A 16,600-nucleotide genomic window follows, 5' to 3' on the forward strand; every position below is an offset into this window, starting at 1 on the left:
CTTGACCAGGGCTCGAACACCTCCCATCAGGCTCAAACATCTTCCACCAGGGCCCCAACATCTTCTGTCAGGGCTCCCCCACCTTCTGTCACACACAGGAAGCTCCAGACTGTGCAAAGAGATCCCCACTGCCCACAGTACTCTCAAAGCAGTTCCATCATCTCCTTACCATCCATCCACTCCTGACTTCTGCAGCTCAGAAATCCCAAAGGACAAGGAGCCCATGAAATCATTCCTGCTGGTCAAGTCCCAGTCCCAGATCTCCACAGACAACCTTCTGTCTTTATCTGCCTCTTTCAGTTGGCTGGAAGAGAGGAAAGGAAAAGGGATGGCTTTATTCTGGGAGCCCTTGCTGCAGCCCCCTGCCCCTCCCTGCTGCCAGCAAGGTGGATGCCAAGCAAAGGGCAGGACTTCAGCGACCATTCAGGACTTGCATTTCCCAACCACATCCATTTCCAAGGCAAGAGGCAAAGCTCCTGCCCTGAAACAGCTTTAACAGGGGCTCAGGGCAGAGGTTTGGGTCTGAGTCACCACAGAGAGCGATCCTGGAGTTGCATCAGCTCGATGTCTCTGAGCAACTCCACCAGAGCACACACAACTCCTCAGGAGCAGCAAAAAGCAGTTTACAGATGTCAAGGCTTGGGGTTTTGGTTTTTGCACTCACAATTTAAATGTCTCATTCCACTCAGGATTCAGGGAGCACTTGATGGTCTTGGTCTTCTGTTTGCTCTCGTTTTTGGGGTCAGGGATTAGCTTAAGCTTCACGTAGGGATCTGACAAGCCATTGGGATCCATAGGAACGAGGTTTTTAGCATCTCTGACTGGGGAGGAGAAAAAAGGGATTAAATTCAGCATCCAAACTATAAAAATAGCCAACAACTGACGACTTCCCTGCGAGCCAGAAGGGTGAAAATAGAGATTTTTTTTTCCAGAAGAATTAAAATGGAACCTGAGCAGACACAGGCACTGCAGCAGAAACAAGCTACAGTCACCAACGCAGAGCAGCCCCAGCCCCCACGGGCAAGGGAGGCTCAAGGATCGGCTCCAGAGGCTGCTCCACTCTCTGCTGGGATCACCTGGTGCCTGCTCTGGGTTTTAAACAGCTCAAAGCTCTTTGTTTCCTCTTAGAATCCTAGAAGGGGTTGGGTTGGAAGGGACCTCAAAGACCACCCAGTTCTACCCCCCTGCCTCCCACTAGCCCAGGTTGCTCAAGGCTTCATCCAATCTGGCCTTGAATACCTCCAGGGAGGGGCATCCACAGCCTCCCTGGGCAACCTGTTCCAGTGTCTCACCACCCTCATTCTAAAGAATTTGTTCTCAATCTTCTCTCTCAATCTCTCCTCTTCCAGCTCAAAGCCACTGTCCTTATCCTGTCACTCCAAGCCCTTGTGAAAAGTCCCTCCCCAGCTCTCCTGTAGCTCCCTCAGGTACTGGAAGGCTGCTCTAAGATCTCCCTGGAGCCCTGTCTTCTTCAGGCCCCAACTCTCCCAGCCTGTCCCCATAGGGGAGGTTCTCCATCCCTCTGATCATCTTTGTGGCCTCTTCTGGACCCTCTCCAGCAGCTCCACATCCCTCTTATGATGGAGGCTCCAGAGCTAGACTCAGTGCTCCAAGTGGGTTCTCACTAGAGCAGACTGAAGGGGGAGGATCACCTCACACATGCTGCTGGTCACACTGGTTAGCAAGTGCCTTAGTCTTGCACTCTGGTAAGCAGGTTACACCAAGCTGCACCTTTCTTTTGGGCAAAATGGGAACATGGGGATGGAGCTTCCCACAGAGAGTGGAAACAGCAACCAAACAGTCATGGCCAGAGGAGAGCAGAAGCAGCAAGCACCAGCAGAGGAGCTGAATGCAGCCACAAGGTTTCCTTTCAGGTCCCCTCAGGCTCAGCTGCTATGTCCCCAACCAACCAACTCAAGAGATGCCCATGGAGAGAGGAGCAGCAGCATCCTGGGTCCTGGAGCTGGAGCATCTCCTCAGGGAGCAGAAGAGTGAAGAGCAGCCCCGTGGTGACCTCAGCTGCTGGTAATTGGATTGTGCCTGACAAATTGAATCCAATCAGGCCAAGCTGAAGTCTCTTTCACTAGATTAAGTCAGAAAGGGGTTATCTTCTGGGCCAAAGGTCTGATCTTCCCTCTGGCAGCAGCAAAGCATCTCAGAGATGGAAGGTCTGATGGGTTGTGAGGGAGCAGAGCCATAACCAGGAGAAAAGCTGCTTCTGAGAAAGTCCAGAGCAGAAACTCCTGCTCTCAGGAGCCAGCAGACACATCTCCCATGGATGCTTCCACACCTCCTCCTGCTCAAACTGCCCAAGCAGGGCAGAGTCTTCCCTCCCTGGCACAGCATAGGAGGGAAGCCCCTTTCAGGTCAGGCACAGAGGGCTGCATTGTGTCAGGAACATGGAACTCAGCACTGCCCAAAATGCCACCAGATCCCACCAGCAGCTCTGCTGGGAAGTCCTCTGGGGACACAGCTTCACTCCTACATCTTGACCCCAAGGAGCAGAGGACTCCAGCTGCTGTGAGGTGCTGCAGCATGCTAAAATCCCCAAATCCCAGCACTGGGGTGTAGAGGGGAGGTTGGGAGGGACCTCTGAGGCTCATCCAGTCCAATTCCCCTGCTAAAGCAGGGGCATCCACAGCAGCCTGGCCAGGTGGGGTTGGAAGTTCTCCAGAGGAGGAGACTTCAGAACCTCTCTGGGCAGCCTGCTAAAGATGCTTTCAGAGAGTCAGCAGGACTCAAAGCAATCCCTCAGCTCCCAGACCACCACTGAGGCATGTCTCAGGCAAGGCTGGGAGCCAGCTGGTTCTGAAAAGCACATTAAAGCTCCCAAATCTGCAGTCTGCTGCTCTCCTCCTGAAGCATCGCCCAGTTCCCAGCTCCACAGAATAAAACCTGCACCCAAATCCAAATCTGCATTTCCAAACAAGCTCATGGATCAAAGCAGGCAGCTCTGCCAGCAGCCTGGGAGGCAGAGCTGCTGGGAATCATCTCCTGCCCATGCCAGGTGCCAGGGTGATTCCAGCTATAGATACTCTTCAGACTCTAGAGATGAGGCAGCCACAGGGGCCAGTGCCACCTCCTGCCCCTCTCACAGAAAAGGGAGGAATGACACCACTGGTGACAGCTCCAGAAGAAGCATCACACAGTGACCTTGCTGTGGATGCCATCATGCCCAGGACAGGTTGGATCTCCTCCCTGGAAGGGTGAGGCCTGTTGGTGGGGATGCTGGTGCAGCATCAGCGCTTACTGAGAGCTTTCTGCTGCTGTGCAAGAAGCAGCTTTGCCACCTGGAGGAGGTGGAGGACATGTGGCAAGGCTCTGGTCCCTGGGCACTCCCCTGCTGTAGGATTTTTAGGCAGCAGAGACCTGCTGGGATCTGGGAACCCTGCCCATGATGTCTCTGCTAAATCTGCTATCATCCCTCAGGAGGGTGCTCAGTGAGGCTGGGGGCTCCAGAGCATCACAGTCGTTTTGGTCGGAAAAGATCTCCAAGGTCATCCAGCCCAGCCAGCAAACCAACACACCATGGCCAGCAAACCATGTCCCCAAGTGCCATGGCCACATGCTTCTTGAATACCTCCAGGGACAGGAACTCCACCACCTCCCTGGGCTGCTTGTTCCAGTTCCTGACCACTCTTGTGGCAAATTGTTCCCCGTCTCCAACCTAACCCTCCCCTGGCACAACTTCAGACCAATTTCCCTCCTTCTGTCACCTGATACTAGGAAGCAGAGACCAACCCCACTTGGCTCCAGCCTCCTTTCAGGGAGCTGTAGAGAGCAATGAGGTCTTCCCTCAGCTACCTCTTCTCCTCACTAAATAACTCCAGTTCCCTCAGCTGCCCCTCACCAGCCCTGTTCTCCAGACCTAGCAGCTTGGCTGCCTTTCCTGGAACAAAAGTCCCTTAATGTGGGCTCTGAGACAAAACCTCCTGCAGGAAGCTCTGCACCACCCAAGCACAACGCCTAACCTACCCCAGGACTCCTCACTGCAACAGCCACTGTGTGAGCAGCAGAACCAGCCCAAGAGCTGAAAGGAGCTGCTCGCTCTCATGACACCAACTGGCCAGAGTCCCCTGCCGGAGAAGAGATGCAAAATGACATCACACTGAAGCAAAGCTCTGACTTTGCTTCGTGTTTCAGCATCCTCTGGAGATGAATCAGCCTCTGTCATTTCTCAGGCCATTGTTCACTTCTTTCAGGAACAGGAAAAGCAATTCCTGACCCTGGTGCTCAATCAGTTTATGCCCTGAAGCATAGTATTTGATTACTTCACCTCATTATCTCAGCCTGCAGCCCCCAAAATCTCATTAACATGAAGAATTTGTGTCTCCTCGCTTGAAAAATAAAAGTGCAAAGCAAACAACAAACCAAAATCCAACCCCAAATGCTTCTGCTTGGCCTTAAGTAACTCCCTGACTTCTCAAGCAGAATGAGGTGAAAGAAAAAGAAGCCCCCCCTAGGAAGTGCAGTGCTGGGGCCTCGTGTGGAGGGGAACCTGCTCCTCTCCAACAGCTTCTGGCACTTCTCTGACAGCTACGTTTGATGGAAAATAGTTTTAGATCTGTCTTCTCCTGACAGTTCTGTGCATCATTAAGTAGTAACACCACTATTAATAGTGATGAGGAAGAAAATTACAACCACATTTAAAGCAGCTGCTCTTAAATCACTGAGGGTACCAAGCCCAGCTATCAGTTACAGCTGAGGAGAAGCTGCCCTGGCTTCAGCCTGTGCCCAGCAAGAGGCTTCAATTTCACAGAAGCACGGTCAGGGTTGGAAGTGACCTCTGGAGACTACCCAGTCCAACCTCCCTGCTCAAGCAGGGGCACCCACAGCAGCCTGCCCAATATCACAATATCCAGATGGGGTTGGAAGCTCTCCAGAGAAAGAGACTCCGTTACCTTCCTGGGCAGCCTGCTCCAGGGCTCCAGCACCCTCACACCAAAGAGGTATCTCCTCCTATTTAACTGGAACCTCCTGGTGGTTTAGGTCATGTCCTTTGTCCCCTGTCCCATTGCTGGACATGACTAAAAAGAGATGGGAGTCAAGAGGACTTTCATCTCTTGCTGAGCCCCTCAGGCCTCTCAACCTTTCCTCCTCACAGAGATGCTCCAGGATCTCAGTATCTCTGCTGATGCCTTAGTACAAGGATCTTGGACTTCACTGGCTCTGGGGGCTTTTTAGATGGGGGGCAGTGCTGGCAGTGCCCACATCCCCTCCACACGCCACAGGTACCTGCACACACTCACAGGGCACACATGGATGCAACACAAGTATGCCAGGGCGGGCACAGGCTGTGCCACTTCCATTGCCATGGGGAAGGAGAGGCTACCTGCTCCACTGTGCAGAGCCAGAGCTGCTACATGGTATTGAAATAACTTATTTTGCAGAACCACAGAATCACAGAATAGTTTGGGTTGGAAGGGACCTTAAAGGTCATCCAGTTCTAACTCCCCTGCCATGGGCAGGGACACCTCTCATGAGACCAGGCTGCTCCAAGCCTCACCCAACCTCCAGGGAAGGGACATCCACAACCTCCCTGGGCAACTTGTTCCAGTGTCTCATATAAATCATTCAGGCAACAGCTTTAAATTGCCCAGCCAGCCCTAACTGTGAGGCAGGCTTGGGAGGAGACACTTGTCCCAGACATCCACATCTCCAGTGGAGAACGTGGGGAGGAAGAGAGCCAATGCCCAAAGCAGCAGTGACACAAAGCCTTTACAGGCAGCTCCTTCTGGCCATGGAGGTCATGGCCACAGCAACTGCAAGAGCAGGGCAATGTCCTTTCTCCAGTTCCACTGAGAGCTGAGCCCTGAAGGAGTGGGCCAGAGAGATCCAGGAGGATCAGGGAGGGATGCAGCACTCAGGTGTCTATCCCTCTGCCCGTGATGGGGAGGGCTCCTACAGGTCTCCACCAGGGAAACCACCCTGAAGACCACTTCACTGCAAGTCTTACTACTATGAGGCACAATTCTGATGAGCTCTGCTGCTAGCCAAGGCGGTGACAAGCAGGAGAGGGGAGTTTCTGACTCAGGTCTGTTCCACCCGGGGTAAAACCAGCCCCAAGCAAGCTAAGGGGGCTGGTGCCCCACCAGCAGCCCACTGGGGAAGGAGCAGCCCACAGCCCACCTCCAGGTCTCCTCCTCACCTGCAAGGTAGATCTAAAGGGACAATGCTCCCCTGCTCCCCACATCAGCACCTCCTGACCCAAAGACATCTCCCAAGCATGGGAGATGCTGCCCAGGCTTACATGGAAGGGCTGTGGCCAGCCCTGGCATCTGCCTGGGGTGGTGGGATGGCTGGTGGCTGGGTTCCACGGGAAGGGAAGATTCGTGTGCCAGCTATATAAAGCCCAGAAAGTTCGCTGCTAAATCTGCAGTGCCAGCTGGGGGTTCACTTCTATGTTAAGAAAGAAAAAGCCTACAAGAAAACCCACTCCCAGCCTGCTCCTAGAGACTGCCTGAGCTGGCTGCCAAAGCCTTCACCTCCGCCCCTGAGCAAGCAGAGAACGTTCTGCTCCCACTGCCCGCCACAGCAAAAGAACCCTCACCGAGTGCCCAGCCCTGCACAGCTTTCAAAGCCGTGTAATGTGGTGCTGAGGGGCATGGACCAGGCAGTACTGGGGTAAGGGTTGGACTGCATGACCTTAGAGGGCTTTTCCAAGCCTTGCCTGTTCAGTCTGACAAAGGCTGAGGAGAGACCTCATTGCTCTCTACAACTCTCTGAGAGGAGGCTGCAGCCAGGTGGGCTTGGTCTCCTCTCTCTAGTTTCAGGTGAGGAGAAGAAGAGGAAATAGCCTGAAATTGTGCCAGGGGAGGGTTAGGTGGCAGAGGGAGAACAATTTCTTTGCTGCAAGAGCGGTCAGGGATTGGCACAGGCAGCCCAAGGGGGTGGTGGAGTCCCCATCCCCAGGGGGTTGAATAAACCTGTGGCCATGGCAGTTGGGGACACGGATTAGTGCCCACGGTGGTGCTGGATTTTGGCTGGACTCAATGATCTCCAACTGCTTGCAAGCAGGTGCAAGTTCTCAGGTCACCAGCTAACCAATCAAGCCATGCCAAGTCACATCGCACCCTCTGTTTAACCCAAAGCTCCGCCCTTGGCAGGGAGAAGAAGAGGTAAAAAATCAGAGAGAGAGAAAGAGAGAGGGAAAAGCACCCAAAGCCAGCCCGCCCCAGCCCGCCCCGCCGCGCACACGGCACAGCGCTGCCAGCGCCGCCGAGCCGCGAACAAAAGCCGCCGGCTGCGGCATCGCCTTGGCCTCTGCTGCCACCTGCTGGCTCCGGCCCTGCCCTGCGCCCGGGCACCGCCACCTTGCGCACTGCAGCCCCTCTCTGCCCTGGGCAAGCTGCCCGTGCTCCTGGGCAGGGGGCTCCACACCTGGTGTCGTAGGGGGATGACCTTGTCTCAACGCCAGCACCTGCGTTTTGCCATAGCAATTTGCTCCAGGTTGGGCAAGTCGCTGCTGGTGTCCCTGCTTTGGCAGGGGGCTTGGACTGGGCGAGCCAACCCCCAACCCATGCTGTGACCAAAGGTGCCCGTGCAGCACAGAAAGCCTCTCAAAAGCACGCCCCTGTCCTCCACCACCCCGATAGACCCAGCCCCACCCCTACTCTGCTGAACCTAGCAGGGAGGTGACCTTGAGAGGGGCAGAGATGGCAGCATCGACACCCCACTGCTGGCTGAACTCCACCTGCCATGATAAGGTGATGCCTGCTGGTGCTTGGCTGCATCCCTGCCCCTTCACCTGTCCCGGGCTGCATCTTTGCCCCTCTGCCTGCTGCGGGCTGCATCCCTGCCCTTCTGACTGCATCCCTGCCCCTCTGCCTGCTCCGGGCTGCATCACTGCCCTTCTGACTGCATCCCTGCCCCTCTGCCTGCATCCCTGCCAGGATGGGAACAGCACTAGCACAGCACAGTCAGGCCACAGAACCCCACACATGAGCTGGACAAGGCCCACCTTTAAGTTGGTTTCTGATCCTGCTGCTCCAAACTGATCTCCTTGCTTTGCTCCTCCTTCCCCCTTCCCCTCTGCTCATCTGTAATCCAACAAGTGGTCACCACAGGTTTTCTTCACCCCAAATAGCCCTCAGCCACCTGCTGGAAGGGCATGTGGGTGGATGAGCAGCCAGGCTTCCACCTCCAACCCCTCTATCCCAATCCTTAACTGAAGTGAAGCTCAGCCCCAACCCAACCTGCCAGGCTGGGGATGCTGTGCCACCCACCTACCCCTCACCACGCTGCCATCCCATCCCTGACAGAAATCCACCCCTGCCCACCCCACACTGAAATTCCTGCAGAAAACATCTAAAGGGCGTTTTCCACCAGAAATCTGTTCCAGCAGAAGCCTTCCTGCTAGCTCAGCTTGCTGCTTGCCTGTGCCAGGCTGTTCCACTCTCCAAACATGCCACCCCAGAGAAGGTATGGGTGGCTTTTCTGGCACATGCAGCACCAGATCCCTCCAAGCAGCCCAAAGTCTTGCTTGTGGCCATGTCTGAAGTGCCACAATGTGGCTCTCCCAGCCCAGCCAGACCCCCTCATGCCACCCTGAGCACCAAGTTCTGCTCAAACCCAGATCACCCCTGAGCCATATTCTCTGCCACCTCTCAATCTTGGAATCACTGAATTGCTTTGGTTGGAGAAGACTTTGAAGGTTATTGAGTCAAATCACTTCTAACTCCACTAAGGCTGGTTCTAACCCATGTCCCTCAGCACCACATCTCTGCCTCTTTGAGACACCTCCAGGCATGCAGGATTCAACCACCTCCCTGGGCAGCCTGTTGCAGTGTTTGAGAACCCTTTCAGCCAAGAAGTTTCCCTTAACGTCCAACCCAAACCTCCCCTGGTGCAATCTGAGCCCATTCCATAGAATCACAGAATTGTTTTGGTTGGAAGAGACCTTAAAGATCCTCTCATCTCCAAACCAGATCGGTTTGCTTTGAATCCAAGCTCTTTGCACCTCTTCTCCGAGTTCTGAAGGGAAGATCCCGAGCCCCTCAGCAGCCTGAGGGGCAGGAGAGCTGGCAGAGCCCCCAGCCCAGCAGAGTCTGAGCTCCCCCAAGGTGCTCCCGTTCCATGGTGAGCTATGCAGCAGAGCTGGAGAGCACAGAACATTTCCCTGCCTTTCTGGAGGAGCCAGCAGATGACTTGTTTGCACCCACACCTCCAGAAAGGGCCAGAAATAAACCAGGCTTTCAAAGCCAGCTGAAGAAAAGAGAATCCAGCTGCACAGAAAGGGGCTGGGGGAGTTTCTCCTTCAGAGCTGTGGGAACAGGGCTGCGGTGCCAGGCAGCCCTTGGTGCCAGCAGGAGGGGTTCTTTGTGCCACATCAGCCCCTGATGGGAGGCTGGGTACCAGTCCCACCTCATGCCCTGCAGGGAAGGTGCCTCAGAAGCAGGGCTTTTGTGAAAGAGCTTTGAACTAAAAAAGGGAGATTTGAGTTAAATAGAAAGAAGAAATGTTTGACACTGAGAGCCTGGCCCAGGTTGCCCAGAGAGGTGGGCAATGCCCCATCCCTGGCACCATTGCAGCTCAGGTTGTTGGGGGCTCTGAGCGACCAGTTCTAGGTGGCAATGTGCCTGCTGACTGCAGGGGACGTTGGGTTAGGTGACCTTGACAGGTCCCTTCCCACCCAAAGCTGCCTGGGATGGAAGCCTCTGTGTGGCTCACTGCAGTGTTTCCTTCCAGGACAAATCAAGAGGAAACAGAATTTAACCCCCAACTCCTTTCACTTTTCCATTGCTATTGTCAGTAATTTGCTGTTGGTTTGGAAAGCATTCCTGACAGTTCTCCAGGCTGAGAAGGACCCTGCCTCCCAGACCACACCTCAGCATTTCCTCAGGCCACCCTCTGCCCAACCTCAGGCACCTCCATGAGGCATGGGAGCTACTGTACCCTCCTCTTGGTCTCCCACAAACCTGTGGGGGCTGACTGGGAAGAGGAGAAAGGGCAGATGGGGCTGGTTTGGGAGGGCTGGAGCTGGGGTCACACAGGTTGTAGCTGTCTCTGGGTGTGCTCTGCCCTCCTAAGCGAGGAGGAGTCAACCCAGAGCAGTGAGACCTCCATGGCCCCACACTCTCCCTGGCAGATGGAGCACCCCCAGGAGTGGTGATGGGCACAGCAGGATGTCTCAGAGCTGACCCCAGCCTACTGAAGCAGACCCTGGGGATGTCACAGCATGTGCTGCCAGCCCAGCAGGGTGCTGGAGACCAGACTTCTCCAGAAGGAGGCAGCTAATTCTGGTGGGATGACAGAGAAGAATCTGGTCCTTATTGGTGTCATCAAGCTGGTACTCCCTGGGGCTCACTGACCCTTGCAGCGTGGGCAGGCAGGTGGCATTTCACACCCTGTGGTCCCAGCTCACCTTGTGAACAAGCACAAACAGCTTGGTCCCCTGCAGCGACCACCACCACCAGGAGCTGCCTGGTAACCCAGCGTGAGCAGAAACCTCCTTCCCCAGAGCTGCTCTGGGCTCAGCTTCCCGAGACAAGCCCCAGCTCTTCCCCAAGCTGCTGCCATGCCTGTGCAGAGCTCATTCTGCCTTCTACCTCCAAAAGATGCCAGTCACTGGCACCTGATGGAGAGAGTCACATCTTCAATCTGACTTCGCCATGAGGGGACAAGAAGCTTTAGGGGAGCACAGATGATGTTTCATGAGATGCTCAGAGGGGAAGCAACATTTTCTAAGAGGTCAAAATCCAAGTGGCCAAAGCCATTCGAGGTGGGGCAGTCCTGCTTCCTGCCACGGCCTGAGAACAGAGCTCCAGGGTGGAGGAACCCAGGATGGGTGACAAGAGGTCACTCTGTGGGTGGCCATGAGGACCCTGGGATACTCGGGGCAGGAGTCTCTGCTGAGCCTGGCACAGCCCAGCTGCCTGCAGCCTCCTCCAGTCCCATCTCCCACCACCTGGCATGTCCCTGGAGGTGAATGCCACGAGGTGGCACTGCCACCTCGTACCTCTGCTGTGGATGTGGCCATGACGGATAGCTCCTGCCTGCCACACGTGGCTGGGGTGATTGGATCCTCATAGCCCATTCATAGATCCACACAGCCCATGGATCCTATCCCCTGACCCACACCACCCCCCATACAGCTGAAGCAGCCTGTCCTGAGAGCTCTGCCCCATTCTCCAGCTCTCCTACATCCCTCAGCTGCTCTTTACCAGCCCTGTTCTCCAGACCTTTCACCAGCTTTGCTGCCCTTCTCTAAGCCTGCTCCAGCCCCTCAATGTCCTTCTTGGAGTGAGTGGCCTAAAACTGAGCCCAGGATACAAGGTGTGGCCTCAGCAGCGCTCCCTGAGCTCAGGGAGCTGCCCCTGCCCTGGTCCTGCTGGCCACATCATTGCTGACACAGGAGGCTGTGGAGTCTCCAAATCATTGAAAGAATGCTGCAAAGCTCCAGACAGATAAAAGGACCATCCAAGACTGCCACCAGATTTGGAAGAGCCCAGGCACCACTAAGGGCATGGAAAGAGCAGCAGGAATGGACGTTCAAATCAAAGGGACACACCACACCTCTTCACAGGACACAGAGACTCAGGGGCATCTCTGCCACCCTTTCCCAAGATACTGGAACCTTTCAGGGTCCAAAGAGCACTCGCAAAAGTCAGTGACAGCAAAAGCTCCCGAATGCAGCCAGCCCTGCAGCGCAGGCCCGTGCTTGGCAGGGGCAGGAGGGTGCATGGAGAAGGCTCAGAGCCTCACCCTCCTTGCCTGGCCTTGCCCTGCTCGGCCAGACCCTGCGCGGACGCGCTGCGGGCGTCTCTGCCGGCGGCAGGGCACACGGCAGCAGCGGCAGCAGCAGCAGCGAGGGGTGCGCGGCCGTGGCAGCCCTACCCACGACGGTGAGCACGTCCTTCTCGATGTCAGCGCGGATGTAGATCCGCCCGCGGCGCTCCGTGTGGTCCGTCCCGCACAGGCTGGGCACGTTCATCACGCAGCGCTTGTGCACGTTCATCATGCAGGCTGCGGGGACAGAAAGGGACACTGCTGGCACCTCGGGCACGCCTCACCGGCGGCACAGACGGCAGGGGCGAGCGGAACTTGGCCTCGGGTGAGGCCCTGAGCAACCCGGTCCAGTGGGAGGTGTCCCTGCCCGCACCACGGGGTTTGGAACTAGAGGATCTTCAAGATCCCCCTCCCAACCCAAACCAGGCTGGGATTCTAGGAAAATGGGGAGGTCTGGGAGGGGTTCTGGGATAAACCTGCGGCAGTGCATCGTCAGGTGCAGCTGGAGAGTCTGGCAGAGTTCTGCCAGGACACGGGGACTTGCCACCAGTTCTGGATCCTAGGCTTTTAGCTCCACTCATAGCATCCCAGACTGGTCTGGGTGGAAAGGAACCTTTAAAGCTCCCCCTGTCCAACCTCTCTGCAGTCAGCAGAGACATCTCCAACTAGAGCAGGTTGCTCAGAGCCCCAAATAACCTGAGTTGCAATGGTGCCAGGGATGGGGCACCTCCCACCTCTCTGGGCAACTTGGGCCAGGATCTCACCATCCTCAGCATCAAAATTCTCTTGCTTCTCTTCAGTCTGAATTTGCCTCTCTGACTTCAGATCGGTGGAAGCAGTCACTGCATGGCCCAGGCCTTTAAAGGGGGACCCATGAGGTCAACCTGGAAACAGCTGCTGTTCCTGTTCATCCTCCTCCTCTTCCTTCATCCCCTGTTTTCTCCTCTCCCTACACTCATTCTCCAGGTATTTCTGCCGCCCCAAGTGCTCGGGAGAGATTGTGGTGCCAGCACGGCCACAGGGTGTCAGCAGCAGCCAGCACTGACACAGCCCAGGGCTGGAGAGAAATGGTGCCGGCAAGAGATGAGGAGGGGGTGCTGTCGAGGGGGGGGGATGGCGAAGGTGATGCTGTCTGGGGAGGGGGAGATGACGAAGGCAATGATGTCGGGTGAGGGGGGAGATGGCGAAGGTGATGCTGTCGCGGGGGGGTATGGTGAGAGGGATAATGAGGGTGATGCTGTTGGAGGAAGGATGATGAAAGTAATAGAATCACAGAATCCTTTAGGTTGGAAGAGACCTTTAAGATCATTGAACCCAACCGTTAGCCCAGCACTGCCAAAATGGAAAGTTGCCCAAACCCAGTTCAATTCCCCAGCAGTTTGAGCTGCTGTCCTATTTAGCACTTGCTAAGATCCTAAAGCAGCTCTGGAAAGGCCTTTTGGGGTTGTTTGTTTCAAGATCAGGATTCTAAAGCATGCACAGAAAAAGATCATTAAAAATCCTTCCTTGAAAATGGATTTGGCTGGGAAACACTGGAAGGAAAACTGATGGGTCCTGTCATTTTCCTAACAACTTGAGTTCCCTCCCTCAAAATCCATCAGGAAGGGTGGAGCAACATTGCCTGGAAAAAAAAAAAAAAAGAAAAAGGGGAAAAGAAGTGGGGAAAAAGGGTCAGAAGAAAGGAAGGAATAAACAGTGCACAGAGCCAGGGTTTACAGCTGCTGTGCTGTCAGGATTGCACTGGGGGAAGCACTCCCAGCAGATAAAGCCAAGTGGCAGCTGGTTACGTAAGGGACAGGAGCCAGAGCTGCTTGGGGATGCTGCAGGGGGGACACAACACGAGGGGGATGCTGGAGATGGGAGAGGGGGAGGGAGAAGGATGCTGGAGTGGGTTGGGATGAGAGAGATGCTGGAAGTGGAGGGGAAGGAGATGCTGTAGATGCTGCAGGGAGACTGTGGGGGATGCTGCAGGGGTGCTGCAGGCAGAATCTCCTCCAGCCAGGGACCTTTCCTTCTTTTTTCCCCTGCAGGAACACCAGAGATGAGAAGCTGCACACTGGTGCCCAGCCCCTCAGGTGCCAGCATCACGTTCCACACCGAAGGCACAGAAGACAAGACCCTGACCACAGCTCAGGGGGGACTGGGAGCCTCTGCCCAAGACCCCAGGGTGCCAGAGCCCCCCACCCTGCTTCAAGCACAGCTAAGAGTGACATCACTTACTGTCACATTTCATGCCCTGGTGAATGAGCCCGTAGAGCAAGGAGCCGCAGTGGTCACAGAAGGTGGGGCTGGAGTAGGTGTGGATTTTAAATTTGTGCTTGCTCCTGGGATCCTGGGAGGAAAATAAAGGAGAAAAGATTAGAAACTTGCATCAAACATTGGCCAGGCACCACAGCTCTCTGTGCTCCACATGCCAGCTGGCTTTGGAGGTGCTGTTAATGGACTTCAGTCAACTGCCACCAACTGATGTGGACCTTTTCCAGCAGTCTCCAGCATCCAGCATTATTCCTTTTTTCTCTGTTGTTGCCATAACAATGAAAAAGCAACGCAGAGGCTGCCCTGGGATTGATTGTTTTGAAAGAACTTGGGTTTAGCATAGAAGCCACCAGGTGAAATTGGTAGGGAAAGAACCTACACAAGGGCTGGACACTGCTCAACTGCCAGAGTCAAAGCCCTCCCCTGCTACCCAGCTGCATTGAGACTGCCCAGTAAAAGCCTTTGTGTTCTGCTGCCAACCCCTGCCCAGCATGCTCCCAGGGCACCCAGCTGCTTAGGGAACACTTGGGGATGCTGAGCTTTCTGCAGTCCAGCAGAGTGGGCAAAGCCAGCAGAGCCCAGTGCAGCCAGGTGCTGTTGGCAGGCTTGCAAGCAGGGCTCCTGGACTCAACAACCATGGAATCCCAGGCTGGTTTGGGTGGGAAGGGAACTTTCAAGCTCACCCAGGCCAACCCTCCTGCAGCCAGCACGGACAACTGCAACTCAAGAGTCCCAAACAAACTGAGCTGCAATGGTTCCAGGGATGGGGCATCTCCCACCTTCCTGGGCAACCTGGACTAGGGGCTCACAACCCTCACAGTATGAAATCCTTATATCCAGTCTAAATCTTCTTCTTTTAGCTCAAACCATCATCTTTTCCTTGTCCTGTCACAACAAGCCCTGCTAAAACACCTGTCCTCAGCTTTCTTTTAAGTATTGGAAGGTCTCAATCAGGTCTTCCTGGAGCCCTCTCTTCTCCAGGCTGAGCAACTCCAACTCTCCCAGCCCGGCCTCACAGCACAGGGCTTCCAGCCAAACAGGTCCAGACGAGAACCAGCTTCTCAGCAGGAAGAAAGGATCAACCACTGGAGCAAATAACTGAGGCAAGCCAAGGATTTGATGTTTCTTGGTACCTTCCATGCAAGACAAGACCATTCTGGAAGCCAAGATGCAAAATCAGCTACTCAGCCCCGGGCAAAGCAACTTCAAGACAACACAGAAGTTACAACGGAGAAAGGAGTGATAGCGCCAAAGTGGCACAGGCAGCATTGGTTTACCTTGCTGTGACTACTGGAGAGCAAACAGAGCCCCAGCTGCTCACTACCCTGTCCTGGGGGGCTGAAGGAACCCCCACGGAGGGGCAGAGATGGCACAGGTGGGACAATGAGGGGCCAGTCACAGAGCCAAGGTCGATGCCAGGGTGAGCAGCATTGATCCTGCACGGAGAGCCCGGAGCTGCTGGGCAGCAGCACGCACGCAGGCAAAGGAGAAGCCTGAGGCAAGTAGCAGCTGGCTTCATTTCATCTCAGGTTAATTGCTGAGGGGTTAGGGCTGAGGCATAGCTCCCAGCTGGGTCATTTGAGCTGAGTGGCTTTTTAATGGCCTGGAAAGGTGCCCGGCCATTAGGAAGGCCACCTTCCGAGGGCACTGCCAGCTGAGTAAAGAGAGTGGAGCCAGAACCCAGCTGCCAAACATCACCTTCCCCTGAAATGCTTCTGCCCACCCCAACTGCACTGCAGCTTCCACAGAACCACAGACTGGTGAGGTTGAAAGGGACCTCTGGACATCACCGAGTCCAACTCCCCCGACAAGGCAGGGGCACCCAGAAACACATCCAAGCATCTGGAATGCCTCCAGAGATGGAGACTCCACCCCCTCTCTGGGCAGGCTGCTCCAGCACCCTTAGATTACAGAAGTTCCTCCTCATATTTAGATGGCACTTTGAATGCTCCAGTTTGTGCCTCTTTGTGTCTCCCTGGAGATGAAGCATCCAAGGAAATGAAAAGCTTTCCTCTGCCATCACTCCACGTGAAAGGAGGTCCCTGGCTGGCCAGCTGGACACTGAACCACGTCCTGCAGACCCACCCTGGGCAACATGCCTGCACCAGGCTGCAGGGCAACCCTGGGGATGCTTGGGCATGCTTAGGGCAACAAAGCTGGGGAAGGGTCTGGAGCACAGAACTGGTGAGGAGCAGCTGAGGGAACTGGGGATGTTTAGCCTGGAGAAAAAGGAGACTGAGGGGAGATCTTCTGGCTCTCTATAGCTCCCTCACAGGAGGTTGAAGTCAGATGGGGGTTGGTCTCTGCTCCTAATCTCAGGTGATAGAAGGACAGGGAAGGGCCTGAAATTGTGCCAGGGGAGGTTTAGAGTGGAGATGAGGAACAATTTGTTTGCTGCAAAAGTGGCAGGAACTGGGACAGACTGCCCAGGGAGGGGGCAGAGTCCTCACTTCTGGAGCTTTTCAGGAACTGTGTGGCCATGGCAGTCTGGGACACGCTTAATTGGCCATGGTGGTTAGGTTGAACTCAATCTTGAAGGTCTCTTCCAATCCAAACAATTCAATGATGTTGACCCTTGCTGGCAGCAGGATGAGGACAGTGCTGGCAGGGCACGGGG

General features: G+C 55.2%; 1 protein-coding gene across 2 annotated transcripts in view; it reads right to left on the bottom strand.

Annotated features, from left to right (window-relative positions):
- The window catches only part of PRKCB (protein kinase C beta), a 116,363-nt gene that overhangs the window by 37,144 nt on the left and 62,619 nt on the right, over positions 1 to 16,600 (bottom strand). For both annotated transcript variants that reach the window (XM_064153332.1, XM_064153331.1), the window contains exons 4-7: positions 13,948 to 14,059; positions 11,836 to 11,964; positions 665 to 821; positions 170 to 304 (exon numbers count right to left, since the gene is read on the bottom strand). In XM_064153332.1, coding sequence (XP_064009402.1) covers positions 170 to 304; positions 665 to 821; positions 11,836 to 11,964; positions 13,948 to 14,059 — 533 coding nt within the window. The remainder of the gene's footprint in view (positions 1 to 169; positions 305 to 664; positions 822 to 11,835; positions 11,965 to 13,947; positions 14,060 to 16,600) is intronic.

Source organism: Pogoniulus pusillus, chromosome 13 (genome assembly GCF_015220805.1).
Source record: "Pogoniulus pusillus isolate bPogPus1 chromosome 13, bPogPus1.pri, whole genome shotgun sequence".
Lineage (NCBI taxonomy): Eukaryota > Metazoa > Chordata > Aves > Piciformes > Lybiidae > Pogoniulus > Pogoniulus pusillus.